A 15300-nucleotide genomic window follows, 5' to 3' on the forward strand; every position below is an offset into this window, starting at 1 on the left:
GTAGACACCAGATGGGTACTGTAGACACCAGATGGGTACTGTAGACACCAGATGGGTTCTGTAGACACCAGATGGGTACTGTAGACACCAGATGGGTACTGTAGACACCAGATAGTCAGATAGGTACTGTAGACACCATATGGGTACTGTAGACACCAGATAGGTACTGTAGTCTCACACGCTTGCAGACACTTTTGACGTTGAGGGATTTTTATAATTTACGATGAGGCTTACTAGTGTAATAAGCCTTTTGTGAAATGTTTTATTTTCATGGTTTAACGAAAAGGGTAAGAACTAGATCAAAGAAATGTCTCAACAATTTCTTATATTTATTTCCCCTTTTTCATTACAGGCAGATAAGAGAATAAGGCATGCCACTGAACACATAATAAAAATAGACGAGGAAGTTCAATTCCGAAATACTGTCATGCTGTGAGCTGTTGACAAAAAAGGGAAACAGGAATTATACATTACGAAATATATCATATATCAATATATCATTTTTCTAGATCATACCCAGACTCACATACAATATACCAGTCACATGAAGCAAGCACTTAATCACCCATGTGCTCGGGCAGGCTGGAACGCTCAGTGCATAAATATCATTGGTACATAAATAAGCCCAGCCAAGGTTTCCCAAACCTAGTCTGAGACCCGGTATTCATCAAACCCACATGAAACTGGTCAGTGGAAATGTAGTGGGTCCTACGACATCACCTCAATGAGCACTTCCAGTTCCAGACAAGTCCTTCCCGACAACAAGGTTGGATTTTCACAATATTTACTCCAGCTGGAGTGAAATGCTGCATACGCAATGAGCTTCCCAGACCAGGACCGAAAGAAAACTGGTCCATCCCCTTCCCAGACCAGGACCGAAAGAAAACTGGTCCATCCCCTTCCCAGATCAGGACGGAAAACTGGTCCATCCCCTTCCCAGACCAGGACGGAAAACTGGTCCATCCCCTTCCCAGACCAGAAAATTGGTCCATCCCCTTCCCAGACCAGGACGGAAAACTGGCCCATCCCCTTCCCAGACCAGGACGGAAAACTGGCCCATCCCCTTCTCAGACCAGGACGGAAAACTGGTCCATCCCCTTCCCAGACCAGGACGGAAAACTGGCCCATCCCCTTCCCAGACCAGGACGGAAAACTGGCCCATCCCCTTCCCAGACCAGGACGGAAAACTGGTCCATCCCCTTCCCAGACCAGGACGGAAAACTGGCCCATCCCCTTCCCAGACCAGGACGGAAAACTGGCCCATCCCCTTCCCAGACCAGGACAGAAAACTGGTCCATCCCCTTCCCAGACCAGACCAGAAAACTGGTCCATCCCCTTCCCAGACCAGAAAACTGGTCCATCCCCTTCCCAGACCAGAAAACTGGTCCATCCCCTTCCCAGACCAGAAAACTGGTCCATCCCCTTCCCAGACCAGAAAACTGGTCCATCCCCTTCCCAGACCAGAAAACTGGTCCATCCCCTTCCCAGACCAGGACGGAAAACTGGCCCATCCCCCAATTCACCTTAAAGCATCAAATCAGCAGAAAAAAAGATAAGGGAGGGGCTGGTGAAATGTAAGCACTCAAATCCATAGACAGAGCTATGGATGCAATATATATATTGTTGTTTACAAACATTGGAATAAAATACGGTTATATTTTGGGTTCTCGTGGACTGTGACAGCTGAACTAAGGTCATGAGGCATTTCCAAGTTATATTCTTCAAGAATCAATGGGTACATATAATTCAATTATAACTCCAAAAATATATTAAGCAACTGCAGATTGCCACTTTAAACCTCTCGATTCCTCTTGGTTCTCTGCCACTGCTTGATGGTAGAAGTTGTCCCTAACCACAGATATCCCTACCCTCAATCCTAACCTTAACCATGACATACTAATTTAACCACAGATCTAGGATCAGGCTACTCTACACCTAAACGTTCTATCCTTAGCCACGACAAGAATATAAAGCCATATCTTTTATTTTTATTTATTGTACCTTTATTTTCCTAGGCAAGTCAGTTAAGAACAAATTCTTATTTTCAATGACAGCCTAGGAACAGTGGGTTAACTGGTCTAGGAACAGTGGGTTAACTGCCTGTTCAGGGGCAGAACGACAGATTTGTACTTTGTCAGCTCGGGGATTCGAACTTGCAACCTTTCGGTTACTAGTCCAACGCTCTAAACACTAGGCTACCCTGCCGCCCCGAGCTGTATCTGGGATAAGTGGATAAGGACACATTCTACCTTTTCCTTTTTGACCATGTGTGGCCTAGTCTAGACCTTAGAAAGCAAGCCAGACTCGGGGGCGCTGGCTTTGATGATATTCTGGATCTCCTTGAATTTCGGGTGCTCCTTGTCGCCTACCAGCTGGAGGAGGACAGACTCACTGGTGGTGACAATGATCCCGGTGCGAGCCATTCGCTGAGAGAGATAGAAAGAGATTATTATGTTTTAATGTAACCTTTATTTAACTAGTCAAGTCAGTTAAAGAACAAATTCTTATTTACAATGACGAACTACCAAAAGGCAAAAGGCCTCCTGTGGGGACGGGGGCACAACACCACATAAAGAAAGACCTAACACAACAACATAGCATGGCAACAACACATGACAACATACATGGTAGCAACACAACATGACACACATGGGAGCAACACAACATGACAACATGGGAGCAACACAACATGACAACACAAATGGGAGCAACACAACATGACAACATGGGAGCAGCACAACATGACAACATGGGAGCAACACAACATGACAACATGGGAGCAACACATGACAACACACATGGGAGCAACACATGACAACACACATGGGAGCAACACAACATGACAACACACATGGGAGCAACACAACATGACAACATGGGAGCAACACAACATGACAACATGGGAGCAACACAACATGACAACATGGGAGCAACACAACATGACAACATGGGAGCAACACAACATGACAACATGGGAGCAACACAACATGACAACATGGGAGCAGCACAACATGACAACATGGGAGCAACACAACATGACAACATGGGAGCAACACAACATGACAACATGGTAGCAACACAACATGACAACATGGTAGCAACACAACATGACAACATGGGAGCAGCACAACATGACAACATGGGAGCAGCACAACATGACAACATGGGAGCAACACAACATGACAACATGGTAGCAACACAACATGACAACATGGGAGCAGCACAACATGACAACATGGGAGCAGCACAACATGACAACATGGTAGCAACACAAAATGACAACATGGGAGCAGCACAACATGACAACATGGTAGCAACACAACATGACAACATGGTAGCAACACAACATGACAACATGGGAGCAGCACAACATGACAACATGGTAGCAACACAACATGACAACATGGGAGCAGCACAACATGACAACATGGGAGCAGCACAACATGGTAGCAGCACAAAACAGGGTACAAACATTATTGGGCACAGACAACAGCACAAAGGGCAAGAAGGAAGAGATATCAATACATCACGCAAAGCAGCTACAACTGTCAGTAAGAGTTTCCATGATTGAGTCTTTGAATGAAGAGATGGAGATAACACTGTCCAGTTTACATGTTCCTTTCTGCCACGAACTGAAAAGACCAGCGACCCAGGGATGTGGGTGCTTTGGGGATCTTTAACAGAATGTGACTGGCGGAACAGGTGTTGTATGTGGAGGATGAGGGCTGCAGTAGATATCTCAGATAGGGGGAGTGAGGCCTAACAGAGTTTTATAAATAAGCTACAACCAGTGGGTCATGCGACGGGTATACAGAGATGACCGGTTTACAGAGGAGTATAGAGTGCAGTGGTGTCTAATATAGAGCACAAGATATAAGGAGAAAGCGAGAGAGACGCAGAGAGAGAGGCAGAGAGAGAGAGAGACACAGAGAGAGAGACGCAGAGAGAGAGAGAGAGACGCAGAGAGAGAGAGAGAGAGACGCAGAGAGAGAGAGAGAGAGAGGGAGACACAGAGAGAGAGAGAGAGAGCAAGACACAGAGAGAGAGAGAGAGAGAGCAAGACACACAGAGAGAGAGAGAGAGAGAGAGCGAGCGAGAGAGCAAGACACACAGAGAGAGAGAGAGCGAGAGAGCAAGACACACAGAGAGAGAGAGAGAGAGAGAGAGAGAGAGAGAGAGAGAGAGCGAGAGAGCAAGACACTCAGAGAGAGAGAGAGAGCGAGAGAGCAAGACACACAGAGAGAGAGAGAGAGAGAGAGCGAGAGAGCAAGACACACAGAGAGAGAGCGAGAGAGAGAGCGAGAGCAAGACACACAGAGAGAGAGAGAGAACGAGAGGTTGGGGTCAGAGCCAGGAGAGCGAGAGAGAAAGAGAACGAGAGGTTGGGGTCAGAACCAGAGAGTGTGGTTTTGGTCAGAGCCAGGAGAGCGAGAGAACGAGAGGCTGGGGTCAGAGCAGAGAGAGAGAGAGAGAGAGAGAGAGAGAGAGAGTTTGGGGCCAGAGCCAAAGTCAGTTACAGTGCAACAACCCCAGATCAGTTTGAAGTGCCTTGCTCAAAGGCGGTAGGTAGAACATGGAATATTGATATAGGTTCATATGGTGCTGCTGCGCTCTCCAAACTTTTATTTTAGAAGAATGTCTTCATACTGTACAAAGTAAATGTCCGAGCTACTCACACTTTTCATGTATTGTTGTTGGTAGCAGGATTGAGGTCAATTCCACTTCAATTCAGAAAGTAAACCAAATTCCATTTCCAATTCCACATTTTACTAATTGAAACGCATTGGAGTTTTTTTGTTTTATCAGTGGACTTACTGAATTGACTGGAACTGAAATGGAATTGTTTAAATGGATCGTTGTTAGTAGCACCATCTTTCACCATGAAAATGTTGAAAATAACTTGTAGATATGTTTTCAGCAGCATATATGTATTTGATTCAAATGGAGTCAAATAGCTTATTCACTCAATATCCCTTAGCGAACCTAGCAGAGCCGTCTTCTCGCGATACCAATACCTGCTGCTTTTTACTTTGCAGCATTATGTGATTCTGTAATTCTGTGATTCTATAATTCTGTAAATCTGTGATTCTGTAATTCTGTGATTCTATAATTCTGTAATTCTGTGATTCTGTAATTCTGTGATTCTATAATTCTGTAATTCTGTGATTCTGTAATTCTGTGATTCTATAATTCTGTGATTCTGTAATTCTGTGATTCTGTAGTTCTGTGATTCTGTAGTTCTGTGTAGTTCTGTGATTCTGTAATTCTGTGATTCTGTAATTCTGTAATTCTGTGTTCACGAATGGAATCAAGTTATATTACTGATTCATTCTCATTGACAGCCTGCGAGCTAACGGGTCGCCTGCGAGCTACCGGGTCGCCTGCGAGCTAACGGGTCGCAGCTACCGGGTCGCCTGCGAGCTAACGGGTCGCCTGCAAGCTAACGGGTCGCCTGCGAGCTAACGGGTCGCCTGCGAGCTACCGGGTCGCAGCTACCGGGGTCGCCTGCGAGCTACCGGGTCGCCTGCGAGCTAACGGGTCGCATCTAACGGGTTGCCTGCGAGCTACCACGTTGGTGACCCCTGTGATGTGATATTATGCAAATATGTATATAAGGCTGTATATAAGGCTCCCGAGTGGCACAGCGGTGTAAGACACTGTGCTAGAGGTGTCACTACAGACCCTGGTTCGATCCTGGGCTGTATCACAACCTGTCGTGATCTGGAGTCCCATAGGGCGGTGCACACCATCATCCTGGTTAGGGGAAGGTTTGGCCGGGATAGGCCGTCGTTTTAAAATAAGAATTTGTTCTTAACGGACTTGCCTAGTTTATAAAAAATTTAAAAAGATAAAAAATAAATAAATGAAAATATACATTTAAATAATCCATGAAAATATGATACTTACCTCCAGTGCAAACATTCTGTCCATCATGCTACGGGATGAGGTGGAGTCTGCCACCATGTGCACCTCGAAACCCCTCGCTAGCAGGTCTAGGGCTGTCTGCTGGATGCACACATGGGTCTGAGACAGACAACACAGGAGGTCTGGGTTACGTATAGGAAGAGCTATGTTCAAAGTCCGGATGACAAAATGGCTACTAATAAAAGGACATATCTTTGGTTTTTAAGTGCATACGTTCTAATTGTACTGTACTGGGATTTCACCCTCTGTTGTCCAAATCATCTGTACCACTAAACTACACCCCTAGATGGCGGCAGCGTGTAAAACAGTCTGCCCCTATACAATGAGAGTACATTTTGGCAGATTGGATATCAATCAAATCAAATCCAAGTTTATTTGTCACGTGCGCTGAATACAACCTTACAGTGAAATGCTGAATACAACAGGTGTAGTAGACCTTACAGTGAAATGCTGAATACAACAGGTGTAGTAGACCTTACAGTGAAATGCTGAATACAACAGGTGTAGTAGACCTTACAGTGAAATGCAGAATACAACAGGTGCACCTTGTAGTGAAATGCTGAATACAACAGGTGTAGTAGACCTTACAGTGAAATGCTGAATACAACAGGTGTAGGTAGACCTTACAGTGAAATGCTGAATACAACAGGTGTAGTAGACCTTACAGTGAAATGCTGAATACAACAGGTGTAGGTAGACCTTACAGTGAAATGCAGAATACAACAGGTGTAGGTAGACCTTACAGTGAAATGCAGAATACAACAGGTGTAGGTAGACCTTACAGTGAAATGCTGAATACAACAGGTGTAGTAGACCTTACAGTGAAATGCTGAATACAACAGGTGTAGTAGACCTTACAGTGAAATGCTGAATACAACAGGTGTAGTAGACCTTACAGTGAAATGCTGAATACAACAGGTGTAGTAGACCTTACAGTGAAATGCTGAATACAACAGGTGTAGTAGACCTTACAGTGAAATGCTGAATACAACAGGTGTAGGTAGACCTTACAGTGAAATGCTGAATAGAACAGGTGCACCTTATAGTGAAATGCTGAATACAACAGGTGCACCTTATAGTGAAATGCTGAATACAACAGGTGCACCTTGTAGTGAAATGCTGACTTACAGGCTCTAACCAATAGTGCAATAAAGGTATTAGGTGAACAATAGGTAAGTGAAGAAATGAAACAACAGTAAAAAGACAGTGAAAAATAACAGAAGCGAGGCTATATACAGTAGAGAGGCTATATACAGTAGAGAGGCTATATACAGTATCTGACTCCCCCCCCACTGAGGAGCCAGGCCCAGGTAATCAGAATGAGTTTTCCCCTGGGCTGGCGTGCTTACACGTGGTCTGCGGTTGTGAGGACAGTTGGAAGTACTGCCAAATTCTCTAAAATGATGTTGGAGGCGGCTTATGGTAGAGAAATCAACATTCAATTCTCTGGCAATAGCCCTGGTGGACATTCCTGCAGTCAGCATGCCAATTACACGCTCCCTCAAAACTTGAGGCATCTGTGGCATTGTGTTGTGTAACAAAACTGCACATTTTAGAGTGGCCTTTTATTGTCCCGGCACAAGGTGCACCTGTGTAATGACCATGCTGTTTAATCAGCTTCTTGATATGCCACACCTGTCAGGTGGATGGATTATCTTGGCAAAGGAGAAATGCTCACTAACAGGGATGTAAACACATTTGTGCCCAAAATTTGAGAGAAATAAGCTTCTTGTGCATATGAAACATTTCTGGGATCTTTTATTTCAGCTCTTGAAACATTGGACCAACACTTTACATGTTGCATTTATATTTTTGTTCAGTATATGAAAACTATCTAAATATTTAAAATGAACACTATTTAATTTTCTTCTTTAAAAAAAAAGTATTGATCAGATGGAGGTCATTCCCACTAAATCATTTCAAAGGGAAAGGGCAGGTGTGCAGCCGAATGTTTTATCCCTTTGAGGTGTGCCACAGTTCAACAAAGGTTTGGAACCATTGGTGTAAAAGCAACAACTGTCAGAGCATCTTACAGATTACTGCACCTGTACATAGCCCACCTATAATTTAGCCCAAACAACTACCTCTTTCCCAACTGTATTTAATTTATTTTGCTCCTTTGCACCCCATTATTTTTATGTCTACTTTGCACATTCTTCCATTGCAAAACTACCATTCCAGTGTTTTACTTGCTATTTTGTATTTACTTTGCCACCATGGCCTTTTTTGCCTTTACCTCCCTTCTCACCTCACTTGCTCACATTGTATATAGAGTTGTTTATACTGTATTATTGACTGTATGTTTGTTTTACTCCATGTGTAACTCTGTGTCGTTGTATCTGTCGAACTGCTTTGCTTTATCTTGGCCAGGTCGCAATTGTAAATGAGAACTTGTTCTCAACTTGCCTACCTGGTTAAATAAAGGTGAAATAAATAAATAAATAAAAAACATGGTGGGAGCTCCATCCTTCCCTACAGCTATCACACCCTCTCCTATCTCCACAAGTGCAAACGGCATACAGTCTGGGACAGTGTCCCTCTCTCTGAACCTTACCTCCACCCCGAACAGCACCACGCTGCGGACCCCCGGCAGGTCGGCCAGGGCTGCCTCAGCCTCAGGCAGCACCATGGAGAACTTGGTCTTAGGGAACACCAGCCTGGCTCCGGTGAGGTCCATCTCCTGCACAGTGCTACCCAGGCCTTTGGGGTACTGCTCCGACACGATGACGGGGATCCCCAGGATACGAGCCCCCTGAAGCTACACAGTAGAGGGGATGGAGGGGAATATATACATGTCATATACAGATGTAGACTCTTAATTTGAGCAAGTTTTCAAAAGCAGGAAAATAATCCTGCAGCAACAGGAAATGTCAATTATTATTATTATACCTTTTTCTTTGCAATGCTGCCTAGTCTACTGCTAAATAGCATCATGATCTATTAATCTGTGTGCAAATGGTGGCTAGCATCCCGGAGACGCCTCTTCACTGTTCACATTGAGACTGGTATTTTGTTGTACTATTTAATGAAGCTGCCAGTTGAGGACTTGTGATGTGTCTGTTTCTCAAACTAGACACTAATGTACTTGTCCTCTTGCTCAGTTCTGCACCGGGGCCTCCCACTCCTCTTTCTATTCTGGTTAGATCCAGTTTGAGCTGTTCTGTGAAGGGAGTAGTACACAGTGTTGTACGAGATCTTCAGTTTCTTGACAATTTCTCCTCATGGATTAGCCTTAATTTCTCAGAACAAGAATAGACTGACGAGTTTCAGAAGAAAGTTATTTGTTTCTGGCCATTTTGAGCCTGTAATCGAACCCACAAATGCTGATGTTCCAGATACTCAACTAGTCTAAAGAAGGCCAGTTTTATTGCTTCTTTAATCAGGACAACAGTTTTCAGCTGTGCTAACATAATTGCAAAAGGGTTTTCTAACGATCAATTAGCCTTTTAAAATGATAAACTTGGATTAGCTAACACAACATGCCATTAGAACACAGGAGTGATGGTTGCTGATAATGGGCCTCTGTAGACCTATGTAGATATTCCATTAATAATCAGCCGTTTCCAGCTACAATAGTCATTTACAACATTAACAATGTCTACACTGTAATTTCTGATCAATTTGATGTTATATTAATGGACAAAAAAAGTGTTTTTCTTTCAAAAACAAGGACATTTCTAAGTGACCCCAAATTTTGAATGGTAGTGTATATTTACAGTACCAGTCAAAAGTGTGGACACATATCTACTCATTCAAGGGTTTTTCTCTATTTTTACTATTTTCTACATTGTAGAATAATAGTGAAGACATCAAAACTATGAAATAACACATATGGAAGTAATCAAAAAAAGTGTTCAAGAAATGTAAATATATTTTATATTCATCAAAGTAGGAACCCTTTGCCTTGACATCTTTGCACACTCTTGGCATTTTAAATTCTGTTATTGCTAACTAATGTCAAGACACCTAGCTAGAATTCGGAACATATATTACGGTTAGCAAATTCGTAACATATTGTACATTTTGCGAATGTGCAACATATAATACAAATTGTCATTCAAATTGTAATACGAATTGTAGTTCTACAATGTAAAACATAGTGAAAAATAAAGAAAAACCATGGAATGAGTAGTGTGTCCAAACTTTTGGCTTGTAATGTACATAAATATTGCTTAAATGTAAAATTAACAAGGGTGTATGAAAAGGGGGTCAATTTACCAGTCTCTGTCCCACACTGATGATGTCACCGAAGTACTTGATAGCTGGGCGGAATCTTTCCTGCATGTCACAGCAGAAGAAAACCGTGGTGGCAGGGATCAGGTTCCCCAGTACTGTCACCTGAATATAAAACAATAGGATGGTTTATGGTTTTGTCATCATAGTTGTATATTTAGTCTACATTATCAATGACTGAGCTTAGTTGACTGCTTAGTCTTTGAGGAGAAATAAGTATTTATCGTAAATTGACTTCATTTTACTCGGAAGCCCAAGTGGCGCATTGGTTGTTGAAAAGTGCCACTGAGAAAGACTGAATTATAAATTCTGATTAGCATACATTACTCAAAATCCCTACACCAAATATGGCTGCCATAGAGAGTTGCTTTGAAATGGTGTAGAGCGTTGCTTTGAAATGGTGTAGAGCGTTGCTTTGAAATGGTGTAGAGCGTTGTTTTGAAATGGTGTAGAGCGTTGCTTTGAAATGGTGTAGAGCGTTGCTTTGAAATGGTGTAGAGCGTTGCTTTGAAATGGTGTAGAGCGTTGCTTTGAAATGGTGTAGAGCGTTGCTTTGAAATGGTGTAGAGCGTTGCTTTGACATGGGCAGAGCGTTGCTTTGAAATGGGTAGGGTTAGGGTTATTGGCTAAATTGGCTTGTCCCAGTAGTGATGTCTAGCGTTGTAGTGACATGGCACAGTGGTTAAGGGCGTTGTACTGCAGTGCCAGCCCAGGCTCTGTCATAACTGGCCGCGACCAGGAGGTCCGTGGGGCGACGCACAATTGGCCTAGCTTCGTCTGGGTTGGGGAGGGGTTGGCCAGTAGGGATGTCCTTGTCTCATCACGCACCAGCGACTCCTGTGGCGGGCCGGGCGCAGTGCGCGCTAACCAAGGTTGCCAGGTGTTTCCTCCGACACATTGGTGCGGTTGGCTTCCGGGTTGGATGCGCTCTGTGTTAAGAAGCAGTGTGGCTTGGTTGGGTTGTGTATCAGAGGACGCATGACTTTCAACCATCATCTCTCCCGAGCCCGTACGGGAGTTGTAGTGATGAGACAAGATAGTAGCTACTAAACAATTGGATACCACGAACTTAGGGAGAAAACGGGGTAAAAAAAATTATATTGGCAACTTCTGCATGTCATTTTTTAGGCAATATTGTTGGTAGCCCTGCTACTCAAAAGCAAATATTATGCATTTTGTATGATTATTTAGCTCAGGCTACTACTGTATTAGTGATACACATATACATAGTGATAATGATACAAGTCTACGTTTGTTTTGGCCAGTTCACACTAAATAGGGTGTATTGGTAAAATAGCCTACTGTAGCCAAATAAAACGATTAATTTCCCTCATATAGTAACGTATGTATAAAGTTATATTAGTAGACTCCAAGGGTTCGATTTTTACAGTAGAAAAATTACGTTAAATAAATAATTACACCAAGTTGATCATTTCCAAGCATCTCTCGTCACTAACACCTACTGTACAGTACAGACTTTCTAATTATGTAAACTAATTCAATATACATTTAATAAATATGAAATATGGCAACCTAAATTAAATATTGTAATGAATGTTGGATGATAGCTAGTATTTCTCTTTACCATTTTGGAACAAACATGTTACCTACAAGACATTGGGCATTTTTGTGACAGCGACCGTATGACTGACAAGTAGGCCAAGCTACAAAGTATTGTGGTGAACCGTTTTCAACTCTGTCTCTATGAAACCAATTCAATTTGTCAAATTACTGTAAACTAGTAGGTTTTGACTTTTTGTGGCGATAATGTGCATCATTATATACAACATTTGCAATTGAAAAAAACGAAAAGGTAGAATCTTACATCCGTTTCCAAAGGTACAAATCGTAGCTTGCATTTCTCAGATATGATGAATCCTTTCGGCAAATCAATGTACTGTGCCCACTCGTCCGAATACAATTGAATCATGAATTTACGATGGAGGTCAATCTGGCGTCCGTAGATTGACAAAAACTTTTGAATGAGCACTTCATATCCAGAACCAACAGGCACAGAGGACGGCCGCGAAAACGCCGAAAATGAAAGCAAAACAGGGACATGATTGTTGTTGCTGTGACCGTCCGCCATGATTCCAGGAGCTGTGTCGTGTGAATGCGTACAGACGCGTGGGTCATTCAGAGGGCGCAACTGTGCAGAATCTAGAAAAGCGATCGGTAGAACAGATAGGTTTGTATTGTAGACCGGAAGAGTAGCCTAGTGTCAGGCCTATACATTTCTATCTGCGACGTTGTTATTATGTTGTCCTCTTGCGCTGAATATGGCTCAAACTTCTCAACTTTATACTATTGAGTTATCGAATGTTTTCCTTTAAATTTGATTTTCCTTCCTCAAAATTAGAGTTGAATTTTATCTGAATTTGCATGTGACATTGTAGGCTCACAGTAATATCTAACCATTTCCCAAGAGGATAATTTTACTTAACACAATTCATTGTATTTTTAATCCAACTCATTGACGGCTTGATGATTAGTTGATAAATTAAAGCAGGTGTGCTTGTCCAGGGTTACAACAAAAATGTGTACTGTTGGTGGGGTTACTGGAGGACTGGAGTTGGGAAACACTGCCCTACATAATGTGTACTGTTGGGGCTTACTGGAGGACTGGAGGACTGGGAAACACTGCCCTACATAATGTGTACTGTTGGGGTTACTGGAGGACTGGAGTTGTGAAACACTGCCCTACATAATGTGTACTGTTGGGGTTACTGGAGGACTGGGAAACACTGCCCTACATAATGTGTACTGTTGGGCTTACCGGAGGACTGGAGTTGGGAAACACTGCCCTACATAATGTGTACTGTTGGGCTTACCGGAGGACTGGAGTTGGGAAACACTGCCCTACATAATGTGTACTGTTGGGGTTACTGGAGGACTGGGAAACACTGCCCTACATAATGTGTACTGTTGGGGTTACTGGAGGACTGGAGTTGGGAAACACTGGTCACTAGGGTAAACATTTACACCTTATGCAGTGTTCTAAAAAACTTCAAATTAAGAAGTGCTGTTCTGTCTTCTATGACCGTTCCATTCTCTAATCTGGGTTGATGAAAGTGTATTGTCTGCATGTTTATCTGCGGTCTGTCTGCCACCGCTAATATTCAACCAATCAGTGAATAGGCTAGCCCATATCAAGACGCTTCGGTACAGATTGTCATACTTCAGAACACTTGGTCATTTTCTATAGTCTGAGTGCCAGTCTGTTTGTGTGGTCATGCCAAAACAATGACAGCAATGTAATTGGCAAGAGCACATTTGACCAGGCTAAATTTAGTTAACCATGTCTGATTCAATGAAGTGGGCCCTCAAATGATGTCATCCGTTTCTAAATAAATGTGCTAACCAGTTCTACATAAAACATTTTTTTTAAAACACATTACTAATAATCACAGTACAGGTAAAACCACACACTCGTCATTTTTTAAAACTTTTAATAATTCTTCCATATCATATTCACAATGGCACAGACTATTCCCATAATCAGCTAGGCTAAATATGTGTTCTAAAAAAAACTGTTAATGAAGGCTTCAATGATGACAATGGAAAACACAAAAACAGTACATATACTGTTGGACCTCAATGGGTTAAAAACCCTACAGCTTGCAAGGTCTTCCCAGTGCACACAGTAAAAGTACCCTGAGAGAATCAACACAACAGGTGGTATAACTAGTATAACTAGTATAACTAGTACCACTTGAAGCAGCTACAACGCTTTATTACCTGTTGTAAGAAAGCATCAGTCTTGTTTTAAAAGCCTGTAATATGTCTCTCTATGTATCATGTTTTCAACTGACTGAAATTTGAGATGATCATTATGAGGTAAGGGGGGGGGGGGTCATACATGATTATAACATGTTTTACAATGCATTATAAACCACATCGTAATGCATTCAACATAACTGTCAGCGTTAAGTAGTGTTATAGCTTTATAGCTTTTACACACACAGACATTACCAGGACTATTTACTGTTGTAGCCCTAAGACCCTAGCTGTTAATGGAAAAATGTACAGGCATATTTTCCATTTTGGAAAGATGGGTTTCGGGTAAAAGCAAAGATGACAAATTACACCAGAAATTTAATCTGAATTGAATCATTTTGAATTTGTATAAGGAAATTGTGATCCTATTGAATTTGTATATGGAAATTGTGATCCTATTGAATTTGTATAAGAAAAATTGTGATCCTATTGAATTTGTATAAGGAAAGTGTGATCCTATTGAATTTGTATAAGGAAATTGAATCCTATTGAATTTGTATAAGGAAATTGAATCTGGTGGCACTAGTATCACTATAAGTGTCTGAAGGAAAAGTTGAAAATGGTGGTCCATATAACTCTGAAATGTGAAAGTGTTGATGTGTCTGTCACACAAGACACATCAACACATTCACCCAAATTAAATACTATCCAATTAAAATGATAAACAACAAATGCTGTTAAAAACACCATTTGACGAAATATTCAACATTTTAAATAAAGTGAAATAAATGTGTTTGTGTCCAAACAGGAAAGTAAAACAAGAGGTATCAGTCAACCTAAAAAAATCGCTGATTTTCACACTGCGCAAATTAACTTCATTGCAATCATTCATTGTGCTTAAATTATATGAAAATTATATTATAGTCCTAGCTAGATTAAACATAGGGACTTGATCACCCCTATGAATTCAACATTTTACATTGTAAACTATAGTCTTCTTTAGTTTACCTTTATTTAACTAGGCAAGTCAGTTAAGAACAAATTCTTATTTTCAATGACGGCCTAGGAACAGTGGGGTAACTGCCTGTTCAGGGGCAGAACAACAGATTTGTACCTTGTCAGCTCAGGGATTCGAACTTGCAACCTTTCGTTTACTAGTCCAACGCTCTAACCGCTAGGCTACCCTGCCGCCCCAATACATAGTTCAAATAGCTGTACAAATTAATAAAACCTATACATAGAATACTCTTAAACAAAGGGCTGAATTCAGTCAAACCTGCCTTAGCCTCAAACCTGCCTTAGTAAGCAGAGATACTGCATAAATGAGGCTAACTACCCAGATGCCTAATTACAAAGCTAGGAGCATCTACTTATAAGAGGTGGCTTGCTTGTTCTTTTACTAGCCTGGTCTCAGACCCGTTGTCT

General features: G+C 42.0%; 1 protein-coding gene across 2 annotated transcripts; it reads right to left on the reverse strand.

Annotated features, from left to right (window-relative positions):
- Positions 1 to 306: 306 nt before the first annotated feature.
- On the reverse strand, positions 307 to 12339 carry isoc1 (isochorismatase domain containing 1). 2 transcript variants are annotated; one of them, XM_046290606.1, is made up of 6 exons: positions 11984 to 12339; positions 10144 to 10263; positions 8480 to 8683; positions 5908 to 6024; positions 2250 to 2426; positions 307 to 437 (listed from the first exon to the last, which is right to left on the reverse strand). In XM_046290606.1, exons 1-5 carry the CDS (start codon positions 12245 to 12247, stop codon positions 2280 to 2282), a joined length of 852 nt encoding a protein of 283 aa, XP_046146562.1. In that variant the 5' UTR covers positions 12248 to 12339; the 3' UTR covers positions 307 to 437; positions 2250 to 2279. The 2 variants fall into 2 exon arrangements, with proteins under 2 accessions (XP_046146562.1, XP_046146561.1); XM_046290605.1 differs by having other exon boundaries at positions 307 to 2426; positions 11984 to 12334.
- Between the last annotated feature and the right edge of the window lie 2961 nt (positions 12340 to 15300).

The sequence above is a fragment of the Oncorhynchus gorbuscha genome, linkage group LG11, assembly GCF_021184085.1.
Source record: "Oncorhynchus gorbuscha isolate QuinsamMale2020 ecotype Even-year linkage group LG11, OgorEven_v1.0, whole genome shotgun sequence".
In the NCBI taxonomy this organism is placed as follows: Eukaryota; Metazoa; Chordata; class Actinopteri; order Salmoniformes; family Salmonidae; genus Oncorhynchus; species Oncorhynchus gorbuscha.

Coding starts and splice junctions, on each gene's coding strand:
- isoc1 (XM_046290606.1), bottom strand. CDS start 12,247: ATGGCGGACGGTCACAGCAACAACAATCATGTCCCTGTTTTGCTTTCA. Junction 10,264..11,983: donor TTGTACCTTTGGAAACGGAT/GTAAGATTCTAC, acceptor TTTTATATTCAG/GTGACAGTACTGGGGAACCT. Junction 2,427..5,907: donor ACAGAATGTTTGCACTGGAG/GTAAGTATCATA, acceptor TATCTCTCTCAG/CGAATGGCTCGCACCGGGAT.